The following is a 16,978-nucleotide window of genomic DNA, read 5'->3' as shown; positions in this document are numbered from 1 at the left end:
AAGTTAGGGCTTCACAGACAAGGTGGCCTTTAGTTTGGGTCTGGAGATAGGTTGTATTTGTATACAAGGAGCTTTGCAGAAAGACTTTCTGGGCAGTTGGAGTAATGTAAGTAAAGACAATTTGTAGTTAGTAGTAGAAAACAGTTTTATCTTCTGATGAGCTCTGAAGCAATAGTGTGAAAGCACCTGGCATAGCACTTGGCACATCATGGGCTGTCATTATGTGTTAGCTCCCTTTGCAACTCCCCTCACTTGGTCCCAGCTCTGTCTTCTAGGACTACATGGCTTCCTTTTCCTGTTCCAGATTTTTAACTCTTAGGAGACAGAGCTCCAAGCTATATGAGCCTTGGTTCCCTAAACTGTGGTTTCAAGTCTCCTCCTCATCCTAGTCATTTTAAAATGAAACAGCCACAAAGTTTTGGTGCCCTCTCTGAATTCCAGTGTGGCATGACCATTATTGTGAGGAGCAGGGCAACCATCCCCTTTGTTAAAGATTTTATACTTCTATTAATATGGCCCAACCTTGCATTGGCTTTCTTGGCAGCTGCATTACACTCCTAGGTTCTGTTAAGCTTGTAATCGGCCCAGGCTTCTAAGATCCATGACTTCTTATGTCCTGTAACCCTTTGATTGGATTTGTTTGCAGAGCTTGTTTTAACCTAAAGTTAAGGACACTTTAAGGCTTTGTATTTGCTTGTGAATTTGTAATATTTGAAATGTGAATATGTACTATGTGAAAGTAGTGGTGGTGGTGTGGAGACTACCAGAAAGAAGAAAGGATAGGCTTGGAATGTTCTCAGCATGAGACTAGAAGGAACTAGAACTTCCAAGAGAGAAGGTTCTAGGAAGCTTCAGGACTAAACAGAAAGTATCTTCACCCCTCAAGTAAACTCCTTTCCACTTGAGGCTTTTCCTTATTTTCTGTCAGCTGATTGGTCCCATCAGACAACTATGGTGTGCTGACGCATGCTAAATCTGGGAAAGAAGGGAAGAATTGGGCATATGAGCCCTGGAAGGCAGTGTGGCTCCATAGAGCTTGGGCTTCATCCCCAGCTGCTACTTATTGGCCTCGTAATCTTTTTTTTTTCTTTTTTTTTGAGACGGAGTCTCACTCTGTCGCCAGGCTGGAGTGCAGTGGTGCGATCTCGGCTTACTGCAACCCACGCCTCCCGGGTTCAAGTGATTCTCCTGCCTCACCCTCCTGAGTAGCTGGGATTACAGGTGCCTGCCACCATGCCTGGCTAATTTTTGTATTTTTAGTAGAGATAGGGTTTCACCATGTTGGTCAGGCTGGTCTTCAACCTCTGACCTTGTGATCCACCCGCCTCAGCCTCTCAAAGTACTGGGATTACAGGCGTGAACCACCGTTCCCAGCCTGGCCTTGTAATCTTAATCAGTCATTTACCCTCTGTAAGACTTGGGCTTCTTTCAGAGGATCAAATGAGATCATAAATGTCAAGTATCTGTTGCATAGTAGGCAGCTCAAGAAATGTGAGCTCTTTTGAACTCCATCATTCAAGAGCTTTGCAAGGCGGTGAGTTGTGCTCCCTGAGTCTGTGTAAACATCTCTGAGCACCTGTGATACTTAGTGCACTTATTTGTGCACTTGTTTCATTTTCCCTCCTCCAGCTCAGAATAAGAGCTCCTTGTAGGCAAGATTCATGTCTGATTGACTTCGGTGTCTGTCAATGCCCAGCACAGAGGCTGGCTTGGAGATGTTACTTCAGTTTTGTTGAGTGAGTGAAGGCCACACCTTTGCCCGAGGAGGCCAGGTTTTATGGTTGGCTTTTCATTGTCTCTTCTTTACGGGAAATGTTGTGAGATTCCTGAACTTCACAAAAGGTGGCTCAAGTACCAACACTGTTTCACTGTTTGAGAAGTTTGAACCACTTTTGTGTCTCACTGCTGTAGTGTGACAGGTTTCCTGGCAGCCAGCCAGGAGGCCTGCTGTGGGGCCAGTAGGTGGCGCCTATGACCCTTTCCCACGCCTCAGGTCCTGCACAGGCCTTTCCTTCTCACCACCACAGCTGCTGACTCTCTGGGAAATGCATATATTAATAGCTCTGGGCAGGGATACCCAGATGAAGGTGCTTTGGGCCACTCCCTCCTGTTTATGGCCTTGTATTGTTGGACTTTCGTGTTTTATTCCGTCTCAGCCTTGGCACACACTGCCTGGGGAAGCAAAGATGTTTGCCATAGAGGATCCCAGAAGGTCACTCTGGGAATCTGTGCTTCTGGCCCATCCTTTCTGGCACACTCTGCCTCTAGGAAGTCATCCCTGTGGCTCTCTTGCTCTGACCTGTACTCTCATGGCACCTTCCTCTAGGGTCCTTGCTTGTATTTTAGCTGTTTGCCCAGTGTGTAGCTGTCTAGTGAATGCTTTGAAGGCAAGGATACCACAGAATTCATCACAGTACCCTGAGTGCCCTGCTCAGAGTCCTGTAATAACCAGTCCTCAGGAAGAGTTTATGGAATGAATGGATGCATAATAAGTAGTACTTCAAAAATTGTTATCCACATTGAAGGGTATTCTGCAAACAAACTAGCCTTACTTTGCAAAAAATGTCAATATCATGAAAATCAAAGAAAGGTTGAAGAACTATCCTAGATGAAATTGAAACATATGCAGTGTTTGGTCCTGATATTGATCCTGGCTTGCATCTGGATCACAGGGGGAGATTGCTATAATGAATATTGGGATAATTGAAGAAATTTGAATGTGGGCTGTATATCAGATAAAAATAGTATATCAATGTTAAATGTTCTGAATTTTATCATCATTAGTTAGTGGTTCTGTAAGAGAATGCTCTGGTACTAGGTACGAGATGCATGTACCAATGTATCTGGTATATGCTCGATGAAGTATTTGGGGGTAAAGGGGCATAGTATCTGAAATTAATTCTCACATGGTCCAGCAAAAAAAAATAGAAAAGGAATAGAAAAGCAAATGAAACAAAATGTAAACAGGATATGAGTGAAGGCTATTTATTTATTTGTTTTTTTGTCTTTGTTTTTTTTTTTCGAGACGGAGTTTCGCTTTTGTTGCCCAGGCTGGAGTGCAATGGCACGATCTCGGCTCACCGCAGCCTCTGCCTCCGGGGTTCAAGCGATTCTCCTGCCTCAGCCTCCCGAGTAGCTGGGATTACAGGCATGTGCCACCATGCCCGGCTAATTTTGTATTTTTTAGTAGAGACGGGGTTTCTCCATGTCAGTCAGGCTGGTCTCGAACTCCCGACTTCAGGTGATTCACCTGCCTTGGCTTCCCAAAGTGCTGGGATTACAGGCCTGAGCCACCGCACCTGGCATGAAGGCTGTTTGAAGGGGTGTGTGTGTGTGTGTGTGATTTTTGTAACTGTTCTGTAAGTTTGAAATTATTTCAAAATAAAAAGTTAAAAAATAATTTAAGCACTTTAATGTGGGCCAAGTTTCTGTAAGAGAGATGGGACAAAGAATGATCACCCAGTGTTGCACTTTATTCAGTTGATCCAGCAAGTATTCACTGAGGTTGTGATTGAGCTCCTCCACTGTGTGCCTCAACAAACAGAACAATTGTAATAATAGCAACTAAGACTTGGAAAATGTAAGTGCCCTCACAAACATTATTTCCTTTGGTCATCTCAGCACCCATGTTAGGTAGGGCTGACAGGCTGATAGGGTAAGATGACTGAGGTTCAGAGAGGGTGGTGTGATCTGCCCACAGTCACACAGCCTGGAAGAGACAGACAGAGGCAGGCTCATATATAGATCAGTCTTTTCCAAAGGGGATGCTTTCTGAGCCTCCCTATCTGTGTGTGTAAAAGAAAGATTTGGACTGATTAATCTCTGCAGATCATTCTTTAAGTTCAGAAATTTTAAAGTTTTCTGTGATAGGAAATAGCCAGCTATGAAACATGCAGACACATTCCAGAGTACACTTGCATTTGTGGTAGGTACTGCATACCTGCCAGCCTCTCCCCTCCCTCACTGCCCTCACTCCCTTGGAGTTCTCCAGGCATGACAGAATGCTCAGTGGGCCATCTCACTGGGAGTGAGAGCATCTGGAGAGCTTCCTCACGGAAGGGTCCCCAGCTAGGCCTCGGAGAAGGGTGCTCAGTTCAAGTAGCAAATGCAGAAGTTGCTGGAGAGGCCTTGTCTGTGGAGTTGAAGCACCAAGACCCTGCCTGAAGTCTGCTGTCCCAGGCTGGGGGGTCTATGAGCAGCCTTTGCTCCCTTGCCCTGCCCCTCCCAGCCCTGGCTGGCAGGCTGGATAAGGCACAGATGGAGGCTGCCTGGGGATTCTGGCCCCAGGCACCTTGCCTCTGCTCAGACAGCAGGGCCTGGTGCTGTTATTACTGTAAACAGGGCCTTCTGTGAGGCTCCAGCCAGGGCCCTGTTGCCCAGATAGCAATCATGACTGGGTCTGCATGGCTCAGTGCTTCCAGGCCTCTGATGCAGGTGGGATAGGGCTCCCTACCCTTCAGCCCCTCCGCAGCTGCAGCTGAGGGCTGGTTCATGTGAAGGATCCGGAAATCAGTTGGAACAATGCACCATTGAAGTTCAGTGGCTGCTTTGTATTGATTGGTCCTAAAGAAAGAGGAAGAAAAATCAAGTGGTACCTCCCTCCCCTGAGTGGAAGAGCTAGTTAGCCAGAATAACTCAAAGCTGCCCCTGTGTGCCTTTCTGGGACTCTTTCCCTCCCTCCTACAAACAGAGCCTGGGGAGTTGTCTTTTCGTTGGAAGTCTTGCTGAGTGCAGCGTCTGCTAGGAATCTACTCAATTTTCATTTTGATGCTGCACATATTTAGAATTATAACATTATAGAGCTGGTAGGGACTTCAGAAATAATTTCATTCATTTCCTTCTTTTACTGCAGATACAAGTAAGGACCACAAAGACATTTATTGTGGTCACATAGCTAGTAAGTGATAGAGCCATGACTGGAATTTGTGACCTGTAGCCCCTAGGCCTGTATCCACAAATGTCCTCAGCCCTGAGACTGAGAAGCTGCACTCACACCCTCCTACATATGCATAGAAGCCTAAGTTCTTCGAAAAAGACAAGCTTACAGTTATAAAACAGGTAACTTCCAGCACCAGACAGAAGTATTGGTGAGAAGTTAATGTAGGTAAGTGCTGTAGACATTCATTCATTCAGACCCCGAGCTTCGTGGTGTGCCAACTGCCATGGCAGGCACCTGGAGCAAAGAGATGAAGGCAAGTCCTTGTTTCTAGAAGGACATGCTTGCCTACTGGGGAAGTTAGACCTGTGGACTGTATGATAACTACATTGATACAGGTTAGCACAAGGGATTGTGATGGCAACAAGGTCATCTTAGGGAAGGCTTCTTAAAGTATAGGAATTTTTTTTTCCTAAGAAAGTTTTATTTTAAAAAAGAGTAATAGTATGGTCATTGTTAAAAAACAGCACAACTTCAAACAATACAGAGGTACTCAACAGCAGAAAGAGAAAGCTTGACTGCTTCATTGCCCCTTCCCCAATCAGTGGTAATAGCTGTTACCTCTTTGGTCTTTAGCCTGCTGGACTCTCCAGGATCACTGATGGATGGGAGCAGGATATGTTTTTCCCGACTGATTTGTCCTTCTGTAGTAATCTTCAGCTCTTGGGCTAGGGAACCTTCCCTTTCCTGCTGCTGCCCTTGCCTGGGAATTTCAGACAAGTTCATTTATCTATCCTCCAGTAATTTTGAGCACTTACTATGTTCCAAGTTCTGTGTATACCTTTTCCTGTATCATCCTAGTTACTCTGTCACTTCTTTAAAATCGAGTGAACACGAATTGGAAAGTGATAAGAATAGTATAAGCTCTTCTTATGCTATTTTGTACAGTGCTTTATTGCATCCCAAGTATTTTTACATATTTTTTCTCACTGTCTCTTCATAGCACCCCTATGTGACATATATAGTAGGGTTGGTGAGGTGTTCTCCATTTTTTTTAACAGATGCAGAAACAGGCTTAGAGAGCAGGAGCTATCATGTAAATGAAGGAAGCAGTTGAGATTCAGAGAGGCTAAGTCATTCATTCATCCACCACTCCTCACTTAGTAAGTAGCAGAGCCTGAATGTGTTTGTTTTGTTTTTTTTGAGATGGAGTTCTGCTCTTGTTGCCTAGGCTGGGGTACAGTGGCGTGATCTTGGCTTACTGCAACCTCTGCCTCCTGGGCTCAAGTGATTCTCCTGCTTCAGCCTCCTGAGTAGCTTGGATTACAGGTACTGGCCACCATGCCAGGCTAATTTTTTATATTTTTAATAGAGATGGGGTTTTACCATGTTGGCCAGGCTGGTCTCAAACTCCTGACCTCAGGTGATCCACCCGCCAGAGCCTGGATTTTTTTTTTTTTTTATATACAGAGTCTCACTGTCGCCCAGGTTGGAGTGCAGTGGCACGATCCCGGCTCACTGCAACCTCTGCCACCCGGGTTCAAGCGATTCTCCTGCCTCAGCCTCCGGAGTAGCTGGGATTACAGGCGTGCGCCACCACGCTCAGCTAATTTTGTATATTTAGTAGAGACGGGGTTTCACCACATTAGCCGGGCTGATCTCGAACTCCCAACCCCAGGTAATCCGCCCGCCTCCGTCTTCCAAAGTGCTGGGATTACAGGTGTGAGCCACCGCACCTGGCCCCCAGAACCTGGATTTGAAACGAGATCTTTGCTGCTGATTTTTCTGACCCACTCTACTGCCTGAGAGTTGTGCAAGAGCTTGGATTCAACTCTGGACTTTTTTTTGTTGTTGTTGACATGGAGCCTCTCTCTGTTGCCCAGGCTGGAGTGCAGTAGCATAATCTCAGCTCTCTGCAACCTCTGCCTCCCGAGTTCAAGTGATTCTCATACATCAGCCACCCGAGTAGCTGGGATTACAGGTGCCCGACACCACGCCTGGCTAATTTTTGTATTTTTAGTAGAGATGGGGTTTTGCCTTGTTGGCTGGGCTGGTCTCGAACTCCTGACCTTAGGTGGTCTGTTCGCCTCGGCCTCTCAAAGTGCTGGGATTACAGGTGTGAGCCACCATGCCTGGCTTCAACTCTGGACTTCTAATGTGGTCTACTCTGTGTCTACCACCCTGGGCAATCCCCAGATAGGGGTCACCTACTGCTGCCCTGCCAAGCAGGAGACCTAGTTCATTAGGGAAGGGCCTTCCACAAGTCTGGAGTGAGCCCAGAAAGGCCCACTATGCCCACCCTGCCTCCCTAGCCCCTGGACACAGGCTGTTCTGCCCTGAGTGGCAGCCTGAATTAAGCATTCTACTCATCATCTCAGGGATGATGGAATCCTAACCTTTTCGGAGACACCGTACTCTGTCACAAGCATTGCTCTTTTTAAAAGAGATTAATTCACTTGCCACATTTTGCCCATTGGTGAAAATCACAGGGGAGAGCAAGGGTGGCTTTCTCAGGCCTCAAACGCCCTTTCAGCCTCTCTCAGCGGGCAGCCCGCCCCCAGCTGGCCCAGGACTTTGAAATGACTGCCCACTGTGCATTCACTTGCAAAGCAACACAGTGAAATGCAGGAGACCTGGTTTGTAAAATCCCAACTTTCTGGGCTGCTCTGCACTGAGGGGAGGCAGGGGAGGGGCCTACCCAGCTCTTTCAGAGTTACTTGTGGTTGGGTTCTCTTGTGATCTTTTTTTTTTTTTTTTTTTTGAGACAGAGTCTTGCCCTGTCACCTGGGCTGGAGTGCAGTGGCACAATCTTGGCTCACTGCAACCTCCGCCTCCTGGGTTCAAGTGATTCTCCTGCCTCAGCCTCCCGAGTAGCTGGGATTACAGGTGTGTGCCACCACGCCCGGCTAATTTTTTGTATTTTTAGTAGAGACAGGGTTTCACCGTGTTAGCCAGGATGGTCTTGATCTCCTGACCTCATGATCCACTCACCTTGGCCTCCCAAAGTGTTGGGATTACAGGCATGAGCCACCGCACCCAGCCCAGTCCTTTCTTCATCTACCAGGTGCCACCACTCCTTACGAAATTCTGTTTTAATCCTTATGACCACCTTGCACAAGAGGGATTAATATCTTCCATTTCACAGCTAGTAAGTGACAGAGCTAGAATCTGAACTCCAGCCTTTGGACTCCAGGGTCATTGCTTTTTTTCCATTACACCTCAGCCCCAAGAGGCTGCAAAGAATGATGCTCAGTCAAGAAGCTGGGCAGGGCTGAATGCTGGAGTCTCACTGAAGAACACCAAGATTTCCTCCTCTGAATGGCCCCTCAGGTTTGTAGAGCCCTTTCCTTTATATTTCAGTGCTGCCTCCTAAAACTCCTTTGACACTGGGAGGATTGTGATCCTCATTGGACCTATGAAGAGACAAAGCTTAGCCAGATGATGTGCCTTCCTTTAGGACTTTAGAATAGTAGGTGGCAGAGGCCGGGCGCGATGGCTCATGCCTGTAATCCCAGCACTTTGTGAGGCCGAGGCAGGTGGATCACAGGGTCAGGAGATCAAGACCACCCTGGCTAATACGGTGAAACCCCGTCTCTACTAAAAAATACAAAAAATTAGCCGGGCGTGGTGGCAGGCACCTGTAGTCCCAGCTACTTGGGAGGCTGAGGCAAGAGAATGGCGTGAACTCGGGAGGCGGAGCTTGCAGTGAGCCGAGATCATGCCACTGCACTCCAGCCTGGGCGACAGAGCGAGACTCCATCTCAAAAAAAAAAAAAAAAATAGTAGGTGACAGAGCTAGAGCTAGAACCCAGGTCTCCTGACTCTCCCATATGTTCTTTCATTGAAATGATAGCAGGTTTAGAGAAGTGCCTCTTCCAGGAGTTCTATGATAGCAGGTTTAGAGAAGTGCCTCTTCCAGGAGTTCTTTCTCTTAAAATAGAAAACCCTGCAATATACAGAAGAGAAAATCCCAAAATGCAAACATGCATATAACAAATAGCTCAAAATTGTTAGTCATCAGAGACATGCAAAATAAAACCATAATATAATAGCCCTTTACACCCACCAATTAGACTGGCAGTGATTAGAAAGCTGGCTATGGCCAAGTGTTGACAGGAAGAGGGATACACAGACACACCTCTGTCCTGCTTGTGGAAGGGTCAGTGGGGCAGCTATTCAGAAGAGGACCTTGGCACTATTTAGTCAAATCAACTATGCACATACTGTAGGACCCAGTGATCTCACTCCAAGTACATGCCACAGGGAAATGCTCACATAGGTCCAAAAGGGGACATAGGAGAGGATGTTCTGTGAGCATTGTTTCTGGTGGCTGGGAGATAGAGGCTCCCCGGGCGGGTATGCCTGAGAGAGCAGAGAAAGAAAATGTGGACACACACCATGGGGAGTTATGCAACAGTTAAAAACAATGGAGTTATTGCATGCTTAGCAATATGAGTATACTTAAAACAGAATTTTCTGTGAAAAAAGTTGTAAGCAGAATTTTATACACATACACACACACGTACCTACACACACCCATGTATATGTATTTATAAAAGAAGGAAGGAGGGAAGGAAAAGAAGAGATAGATCTTGCCTGGCTCAGGTCTTGGAAAGCAAGAACCTCTCTCTCTGTCTCCTCCCCAGTAGCCAGCGAGAGGCTGGGCACAGAGTAGGTGTGTGCACATGTTTGCTGAATGAATGAACAAAGTGCCTAGAGCCAGCCTTGCTGAATCATCCAGGTCATCCTGTGTGATCACATCTTAGAATCCCTGGGTATTAGCCAACCTGCCACTACCAGCTTGAGAGTGCAACACTTTGTTCCATCAAAATGATGGAAGTGAGATAGGATAGTAGGGTCTGTATTGAATACCTGCTATATGCCAAGGCTGGGATCTTGCAACTTAGAGATTATTATCCCAGAGGTCAGAAGACTGAAAATTAGTGTTGATTTGCTTAGAGTTATCTAGCTGGATCAGAATTCAAATCGGGGTCTGACTTACTCCAATGCCCTTTATTCATCCATTTCTTTTTATTAGACTGCACTCGGCCCTTCAGGGGCAGTAGGGGAAGGCATTTCAATCTTCTTTCTTCAGCCCTACCTCTAGAGCAATGCTGCTTCCACAATTTTCAGGGTCCAGGCAGGGGAGCATGGGTCATTGTTCCCTTGGAGGCATGAGGGATTTTGGTCACTCTGAGTTTATCCTAGCTACACCCTCCTTTCTCATTTTCCTGCCCAAGCTCCTCTCCCAAGGTCTGTATTACACCTCCAAACTGGTCTTCTTATCCCCGTTTTGTACCCTCCGCCCTTCAAATTCAGCCTGCTTAGTGATTAGGTTAATTTTATAATTTCTTTTGTCCCAAAACCTTGAATGACAACCTCACTGCCTTTGGTGGGAAGCTAAGAAATGGCAACTAGGTTTTCTCTCTGTTGCTAACTTCAGTGGATTGATGGTGGCTGATTGGAACCTATTTTGAAGAGGATTCTTTTTTTTTTTTTTTTTGAGACAGAGTCTCACTCTGTCACCTGGGCTGGAGTGCAGTGGCGTGATCTCAGCTCACTGCAAGCTCCGCCTCCCAGGTTCACACCATTCTCCTGCCTCAGCCTCTTGAGTAGCTGGGACTACATGTGCCTGCCACCACGCCCGGCTAATTTTTTGTATTTTTAGTAGAGACGCGGTTTCACCATGTTAGCCAGGATGGTCTCGATCTCCTGACCTCGTGATCCACCTGCCTCGGCCTCCTAAAGTGCTGGGATTACAGATGTGAGCCACCGTGCCCGGCCTTGAAGAGGATTCTGAGGCTCTTTCAAAGGCTCCACAGCAAGAGCTTCTGGGAGAGATGTGTGATATCCCTCTTAGACGTGGGAGCACAGGACAGTAGCATGCATGCCAGGAATCTGTCAAACCTTTAGACTGAGCTTTTATCCTAGGGTCCATTACTGATTTCATGGGGGCTGCGAACACCTGATCATTATATGTAAAAAAAATGTTTTTGAGAGTGTATGCTCCTATGCACTTTTCTGGAAGAAATTCGATCGTAGTCACAAAAGAGCCCATATCTCTGAAAGGTTTATGCCCACTGCCTTAGCCTCCTAGTCTGACATTCGAGGTCTTGTGTTGGCTCTGCATGCCTCAGCAGCTGTCTGTTTCTCTGCTGTGAACTGTCACCCAGATGGAGCTGCCTAATGATCTCTGAATGTTCCTTTCCTGCTTCGCAGTCATATCCTGTTTCTTGCCTTGATTGACGTGCACTTCCTTCCACTTCTCTAAACTCTTCCCCTTCTTCAAGACACAATTCAAGTTTGTGCCGTCAGAAGCCTCTGATTTTCTTCAGCCTATCCTGATTTTCTAGCCTTTTGGACTGAGGGTCAGAGAAGCGAGGCCATCCCATCAGGATCATAGTTAGGATCAGAACCATGTGCTCTCTACCATATCACGTGGCCTGCTAAACAAGGAGAAGAGGTTTTGTAAATTAGACAGGGTTCTTAGCTTCTTTAACATTCTTGGCCATAGAAAATTATTTCTGCATAAAAGAAGTGTAACATTATGTATAATAAGGGACCTTCACCAGAGTAAATCCTCCAAACTAGAGGTAAGAAAGGAATGTTTCCTAACCTCTCTTAATACTCTTCCCTCACATGTTGTACCCCAGTCATACCAAACATCTTAGGGGGTCTCATGTACCCTGTGCCTGCTCCAGATGAAGAGGACTGCGTCTACCTGGAACACTCCTTCCCCTCCCTCACCTGCTTTTGTTTGGCCAGTTCCCCTTTATCAGCACCTCCTCAGAGAGGACTTTTTGGCCACTGAGACTGGGTTAAGTTTCCTTGTAGTGCACCTGCAACCCATAGTCCCATTCATAGCACTCATGAGATGTGCAGTTCTGTGGTCTGTCTCCCCCTTGGGCTTTGACAGGGCCTTTGAAAGTATTTGAGAGAAGCCTTAGTACATGATATTTCTCATCATCCTATCATCCTCTCAAGCCTTAGTTACCTGCTAACATCAGCAACACAGATTTTATTTGACTTGGTCTGTAGGGACATTTACTATAGATCGTGGCACAAGAATGGTGCTAGGATTCAAACCCAAGCCTTTGGACTCTCTGCCCTTTGGCTAGAACCCACTGAAAAACAGCCTCCTAGCTTCCCAAACCCCTCCTCTCTTTCTTGGCACTGTGTTCTTTGATATGCTGTCTTGAGCCATGTCTTCTCCTCACCCTCATCCAGAATCTAGCAGGGGACCAAGTGCATGTCATACTGATTCACTGACATCAGTGTAGTGTTTGTCTTTCATGTTATCTAGAGCCAGGTTCTGTCTGGAGGAAGGGTGGTGAGGTGAGAAGGAGCCTGGCTGTAGAGTCACTGCCAACCAGTCACTGCACTGCCCCTTAACTAGCTGCGTGACCTTAAGGAAGTCATTTCACCTCAGTGAGCCTGTTACCTTATCCCTGAAAAGAGGCGATTACTCTTAGCTCCTTAGGTGGTGTCAAGAGTACATGGAATCATGAATGTAAAGTACCTGGGGTAGTTCCTTCTTGTAGAAGGTGCTCAGTAAGAGTTCATTCTGTTTACCCGCCCCTACATTGTTGGTCCTTTTGTCCTGGGAGCAAAAATTCAGACTTTTAGTGGGATACTTTAAATTCTGTGTTTGTTAATTTATTTAATAATTATTGAGCTTCTACAATGTGTTAGGCACTGGCATATAGATTCTGGTAGGGTCTGTGTGGACTCTCCTAGGAACCTAATCTATTGTTTCCATCTTTCCTTGAGTTGAAGGATTTTCAATTTCCAAACAACCACAATACAGATAAACTTGAGGAATATGATCATTTTGCGAACTGAGAACTACCTAGATAAGACATGTCATTAGGCATTCTGTTCCTAGCATTGGGAAATTAAGGAAGGAAGAGCTGTGGACTGGATGAGTTAAGGAAGGCTTCCTTCTCAGGAGTCCACGAGCCACAAGGATTGTATTAAATAGCATGAGAGGAGAATTCAAATAGGCAAAGGAGCCGAGAGAGAGCATTCTGGACCAAGGGAGTGACAGTGTCAGAGTATTAAGATAGGGAGGGACCATTCTTTTCTCAAAGGGTTTGGAAGATAACAAGGGGGACAGACTGATTTAAGGGAAGGAGAGAGGTAGGGGAAGTCTTGATGGGACAGAATGGCCAGAGGAGCTGAAATTGGGAATGTAGTCCTCAAAGGCCTCTATTTCCTGACTCATTCAGCCTCTGTTTGTTGACTGTGTCATTTCTTCTATGGTTGTTTCTACTTTTACATCCATGATAAGCCATACACTGAAAATATTCCTCTGTCTTGTTTTAGGCTATTGTCAGAAGGTGCAGATGTCAATGCAAAGCACAGACTTGGCTGGACAGCACTCATGGTGGCAGCCATCAACCGAAACAACAGGTGAGATACCACCTTCCACACAGGGCTCATTTAGGCAGATCTCTGCAGACTGTGCTCCTGAGCACTCTCCCACCTGGTGTGCCTCCCTGCTGTCTTTTCCAGAGGCAGGAAGATAGATTCCCACTGAGGTACTGGACTTCACCTGGTGCATTGGACTGTATAGTAGCTGTGGACCAGAAAGATGTAGCCTTGAATCCCAGCTCCCTCAGTCATTGGCTTTGTGACCTTACGCACGTCATTTGCATTGTTGTAGCAACCAAATGTTTGGAAGCCTGTTGTAATTGGTTGTGTTTATAGGTGCAAATTATTGTCATGTTCTGTTACCTACCATCTGTTGACCTTGAGAAGTCTGCAGTTACTGTCCCCAGTGAGTGCTCCTCCAGGGGCTTTTTCTTTGGAAGTTCTGATGGAAACTAAGAAAGATGGGGGCTTCTTTCCCTCCCATTGGAGGCTGTGCTATTTTCCTGCCCCCTCCCCCATCCTATCAGGGTTGTAGCTATTGTATAAAGATTGAAATAGTTTACTTTGTGTAGTGAGTTATCTAATTCTCACAATCACTCCACAAAATATATATTATGCTCATTTTGTAGCTCAGAAAACTGAAACCCAAAGAGATAAAGTGATTTATTTGTGTCACATGGACAGGATTTAGAACCTGGTCTGGCTGCCTGAAAGGTCTGTGTTTTTGGGTTTTGGGGTTTTTTTGAGATACAGTCTTGCTTGGTCACCCAGGCTGGAGTGCAGTGGTACGATCTATGGCTCGCTGCAGCCCCAGCCTCCTGGGTTCAAGCGATCCACCCACCTCACCCTCCTGAGTAGCTAGGACTACAGGTATGCACCACCACACTGGGCTAATTTTTTTTTTTTTTTTTAAAGATAGGGGTCTCATTGTGCTACCCAGGTTGGTCTTGAACTCCTGGCCTTCAAGTGCTCCTGCACCCTCAGCCTACCAAAGTGTTGGGATGACAGGCGTGAGCCACTGTGCCCAGCCATGATCTGTGTTTTTTACTTTATCTCACTGCTACCTCCCGATGCCAGATACCAGCCTAGTGCTGATGCTGCCTTTCCATTTCAGTCTGTTCTGATTTCTGCCTTGGAGTCTGTATAATTCTGGAAGTGCTGGGATGAAGTACACATTTGCTCTAGCTATGATTGTGCGAAAGAATTGATTAAGAGCAAAAAGGGATACTTTCAAAGAAAGCAGAATGGGCACTTTAGTAACAGCCATTGAAATTGATAGTTGGGGGTACCAATTTCAGTTCTTTTTGCAAGTAGGTGTTTAAGGTGTACTGGCCACCTGTGAAAGGATTATAAATGTGAAAGAACAAATGTAACTGGGATTTTATAATCTAGAGGTGGTACTGCCTCAGACTGACTGAGAGACTTAGCTGTACAAGAGATGGGTCTCTCTTCTCTGCTCCTTTGTTGTGGACTTGTTCTCAGTCACTCGGTTTCCTGATTTGCTCTCTTTAGCTCCAAGCACCTATTCTTTTTTCTTTTTTCTTTTACTATTTTTTTTTTTTTTTCTGAGACGGAGTCTCACTCTGTTGCCAGGCTGGAGTGCAGTGGCGCGATCTCAGATCACTGCAACCTCCACCTCCCAGGTTCAAGCAATTCCGCTGCCTCAGCCTCCCGAGTAGCTGGGACTACAGGCGCACACCACCACACCCAGCTAATATTTTGTATTTTTAGTAGAGATGGGGTTTCACCATGTTGGCCAGAATGGTATTGATCTCCTGACCTTGTGATCCACCCGCCTTGGCCTCCCAAAGTGCTGGGATTACAGGCGTGAGCCACCGTGTCTGGCGCACCTATTCTTTAAAAGCAAAATTGATATAAATAGGCTTCGTAGTTGAGAGACCTACAGTCCAGTCCTGGTTCCAAGCCTTAATTGAATTTCAGAACTCCATGGACAGCCTGTTTCTTCATCAGAAATTAATTATTTCTATGAACATTAGGTAAATATCTGCCTTGAGCCAGGTCCTGTGCTAGTGTTTGCAGAATCCGAGACCTTGGGGAGTTTGCAGTCTAATGGGGAAAACAAATGCAGGTAAGGAGACATAGTACAGTATGATCAGTGATTTCAGAGCAGTATGTATGGGATACTCTGGAAGCAAAGGGTGTGAGGGGACTCAATGTGGCAGCATAGTAGATCCTCACCACATTCTTTGGAGAATCAAATAAGGTAATGTATATGCTACAGGTTATAAAGGTGGGTTGTTAGTCCCTGATGCCCCCATTAGATCTCTGTATACAAACACATGTGTTATTCTACGCCACTGGTACTTCACCACATGCACCAGTCTTTTCCCCCAGCTTGTAGCTGTTTCCCTGTGCAAGAAATAGCCAGTGGTGCTAAAGAAGGAGAGGTGGAGAGGTGTGTTCCCTTCTGTGTGTAGTATTTTCAAGGTTGAGACTGAATAGGAAACAACACGATGCTTAAAAATACTGTCAATTAGTGATCAGATGGCTAGTAGATATGCTTTTGGGGACACATCTCTTTGAATCTAATGAGTTGTTGGCTTAACTGATTGCTCTGTCTTTATCCAGAGCTGTTAGCAAATCAGTGATGCTTGTTGAGCAAAGTGAGAGTGTTGGCTTATATTTACTTGATTTGGTTCCTAGGACTAATTATCCATTTTGTGACCTTCTCTTCCTTCCACTATCCAGGGAGGACAGATTTTTACTGAAAATAGCACACTCTTGGGTTGGATTTATGTATTCATATCACAGATTTTTTTTTGGCCCCTACTGTTTGCCAGGTACTGTTCTATGTACTTGAAATAACGTTGATGAAAAACAAAGATCCCTGCCCACATAGAGCTTATTTCTGTATTAGTTGTGGTCCTTTGGTAGAGAAAGATGTGGATAGACAATAAACAATGAGTATAATGGATACGTAAACTATTTAATATATTAGAAGATAAGTGCCGTGGGAAAAAGGAAAAGTAGAACTTGTTAAAAAGGGAGTACCAGGAGTACATTGGTCAGGGTGAGTAGGCCTCATTGTTAAGGTGCCCTGTGAGTAGTCTTGGACGATTATCATATCCATACCAGCACAATCTGCCAATAAGTTTTTCCTTATTAGAAATATACTGATTTTCATATAATCAGTCTCCAAATCCTTCCAGAATCATATTGGTCGGGCCTGAAATGCTACCACCTTTGAATTAGATTTCAAAGAAGGGAAGATAGAGGGGGAGCACCCTTGATTCAAGGCCGAAAGCAGAGAACCTTCACCTCCTTTAGGATGTAGGCAGCCACAAGCTCAAGAGAGAGATCCTCGGAGTAGCCCAATCATTTCACCCTGATGCTGCTTAATAATATGTTAAGTCTTTAGGGATATAGAATACAATAGTCTCTATCCTTAAGGAGCTTAACGTCTTATGAATTTCTAGATCTGTATGTACATTTTATTTAGTTTTGAATAGGAAATAACAGTGCTATAGAACTACACTTTAAAAATTGCACAATAATTTAATTTATAATTTATTTTCTCCTTTTATTTCCAAAAAGAGTTTGAAGTGACTTAAAATACAAATATAAATATACACAGGAGAGGGAAAACTGGATCAAGATCAGAAATCATATTGGTTAAAGGAAAGATAATTGTATAAAGATTGAACCAGAGATTCTCTTTTCTGAAAATAGATTTATTGTTTTTGTAAAAATCATACATAAAATAGTAGT

General features: G+C 45.3%; 1 protein-coding gene across 5 annotated transcripts in view; it reads left to right on the top strand.

Annotated features, from left to right (window-relative positions):
• CLPB (ClpB family mitochondrial disaggregase) overlaps positions 1 to 16,978 on the top strand; it is a 145,053-nt gene that overhangs the window by 21,454 nt on the left and 106,621 nt on the right. For 4 of the 5 annotated variants that reach the window (XM_004051752.5, XM_063693353.1, XM_063693354.1 and 1 more), the window contains exon 3: positions 13,202 to 13,288. In XM_004051752.5, coding sequence (XP_004051800.1) covers positions 13,202 to 13,288 — 87 coding nt within the window. Of the gene's footprint in view, positions 1 to 8,099; positions 8,207 to 13,201; positions 13,289 to 16,978 lie in introns of all 5 variants that reach the window. The other variant, XM_004051754.3, reaches the window with a different exon arrangement.

The sequence above is a fragment of the Gorilla gorilla genome, chromosome 9, assembly GCF_029281585.2.
Source record: "Gorilla gorilla gorilla isolate KB3781 chromosome 9, NHGRI_mGorGor1-v2.1_pri, whole genome shotgun sequence".
Taxonomy (NCBI): Eukaryota; Metazoa; Chordata; class Mammalia; order Primates; family Hominidae; genus Gorilla; species Gorilla gorilla.
Note: the sequence above shows the minus strand (reverse complement) of the source record. Positions and strands in the feature narration are given on the sequence as shown.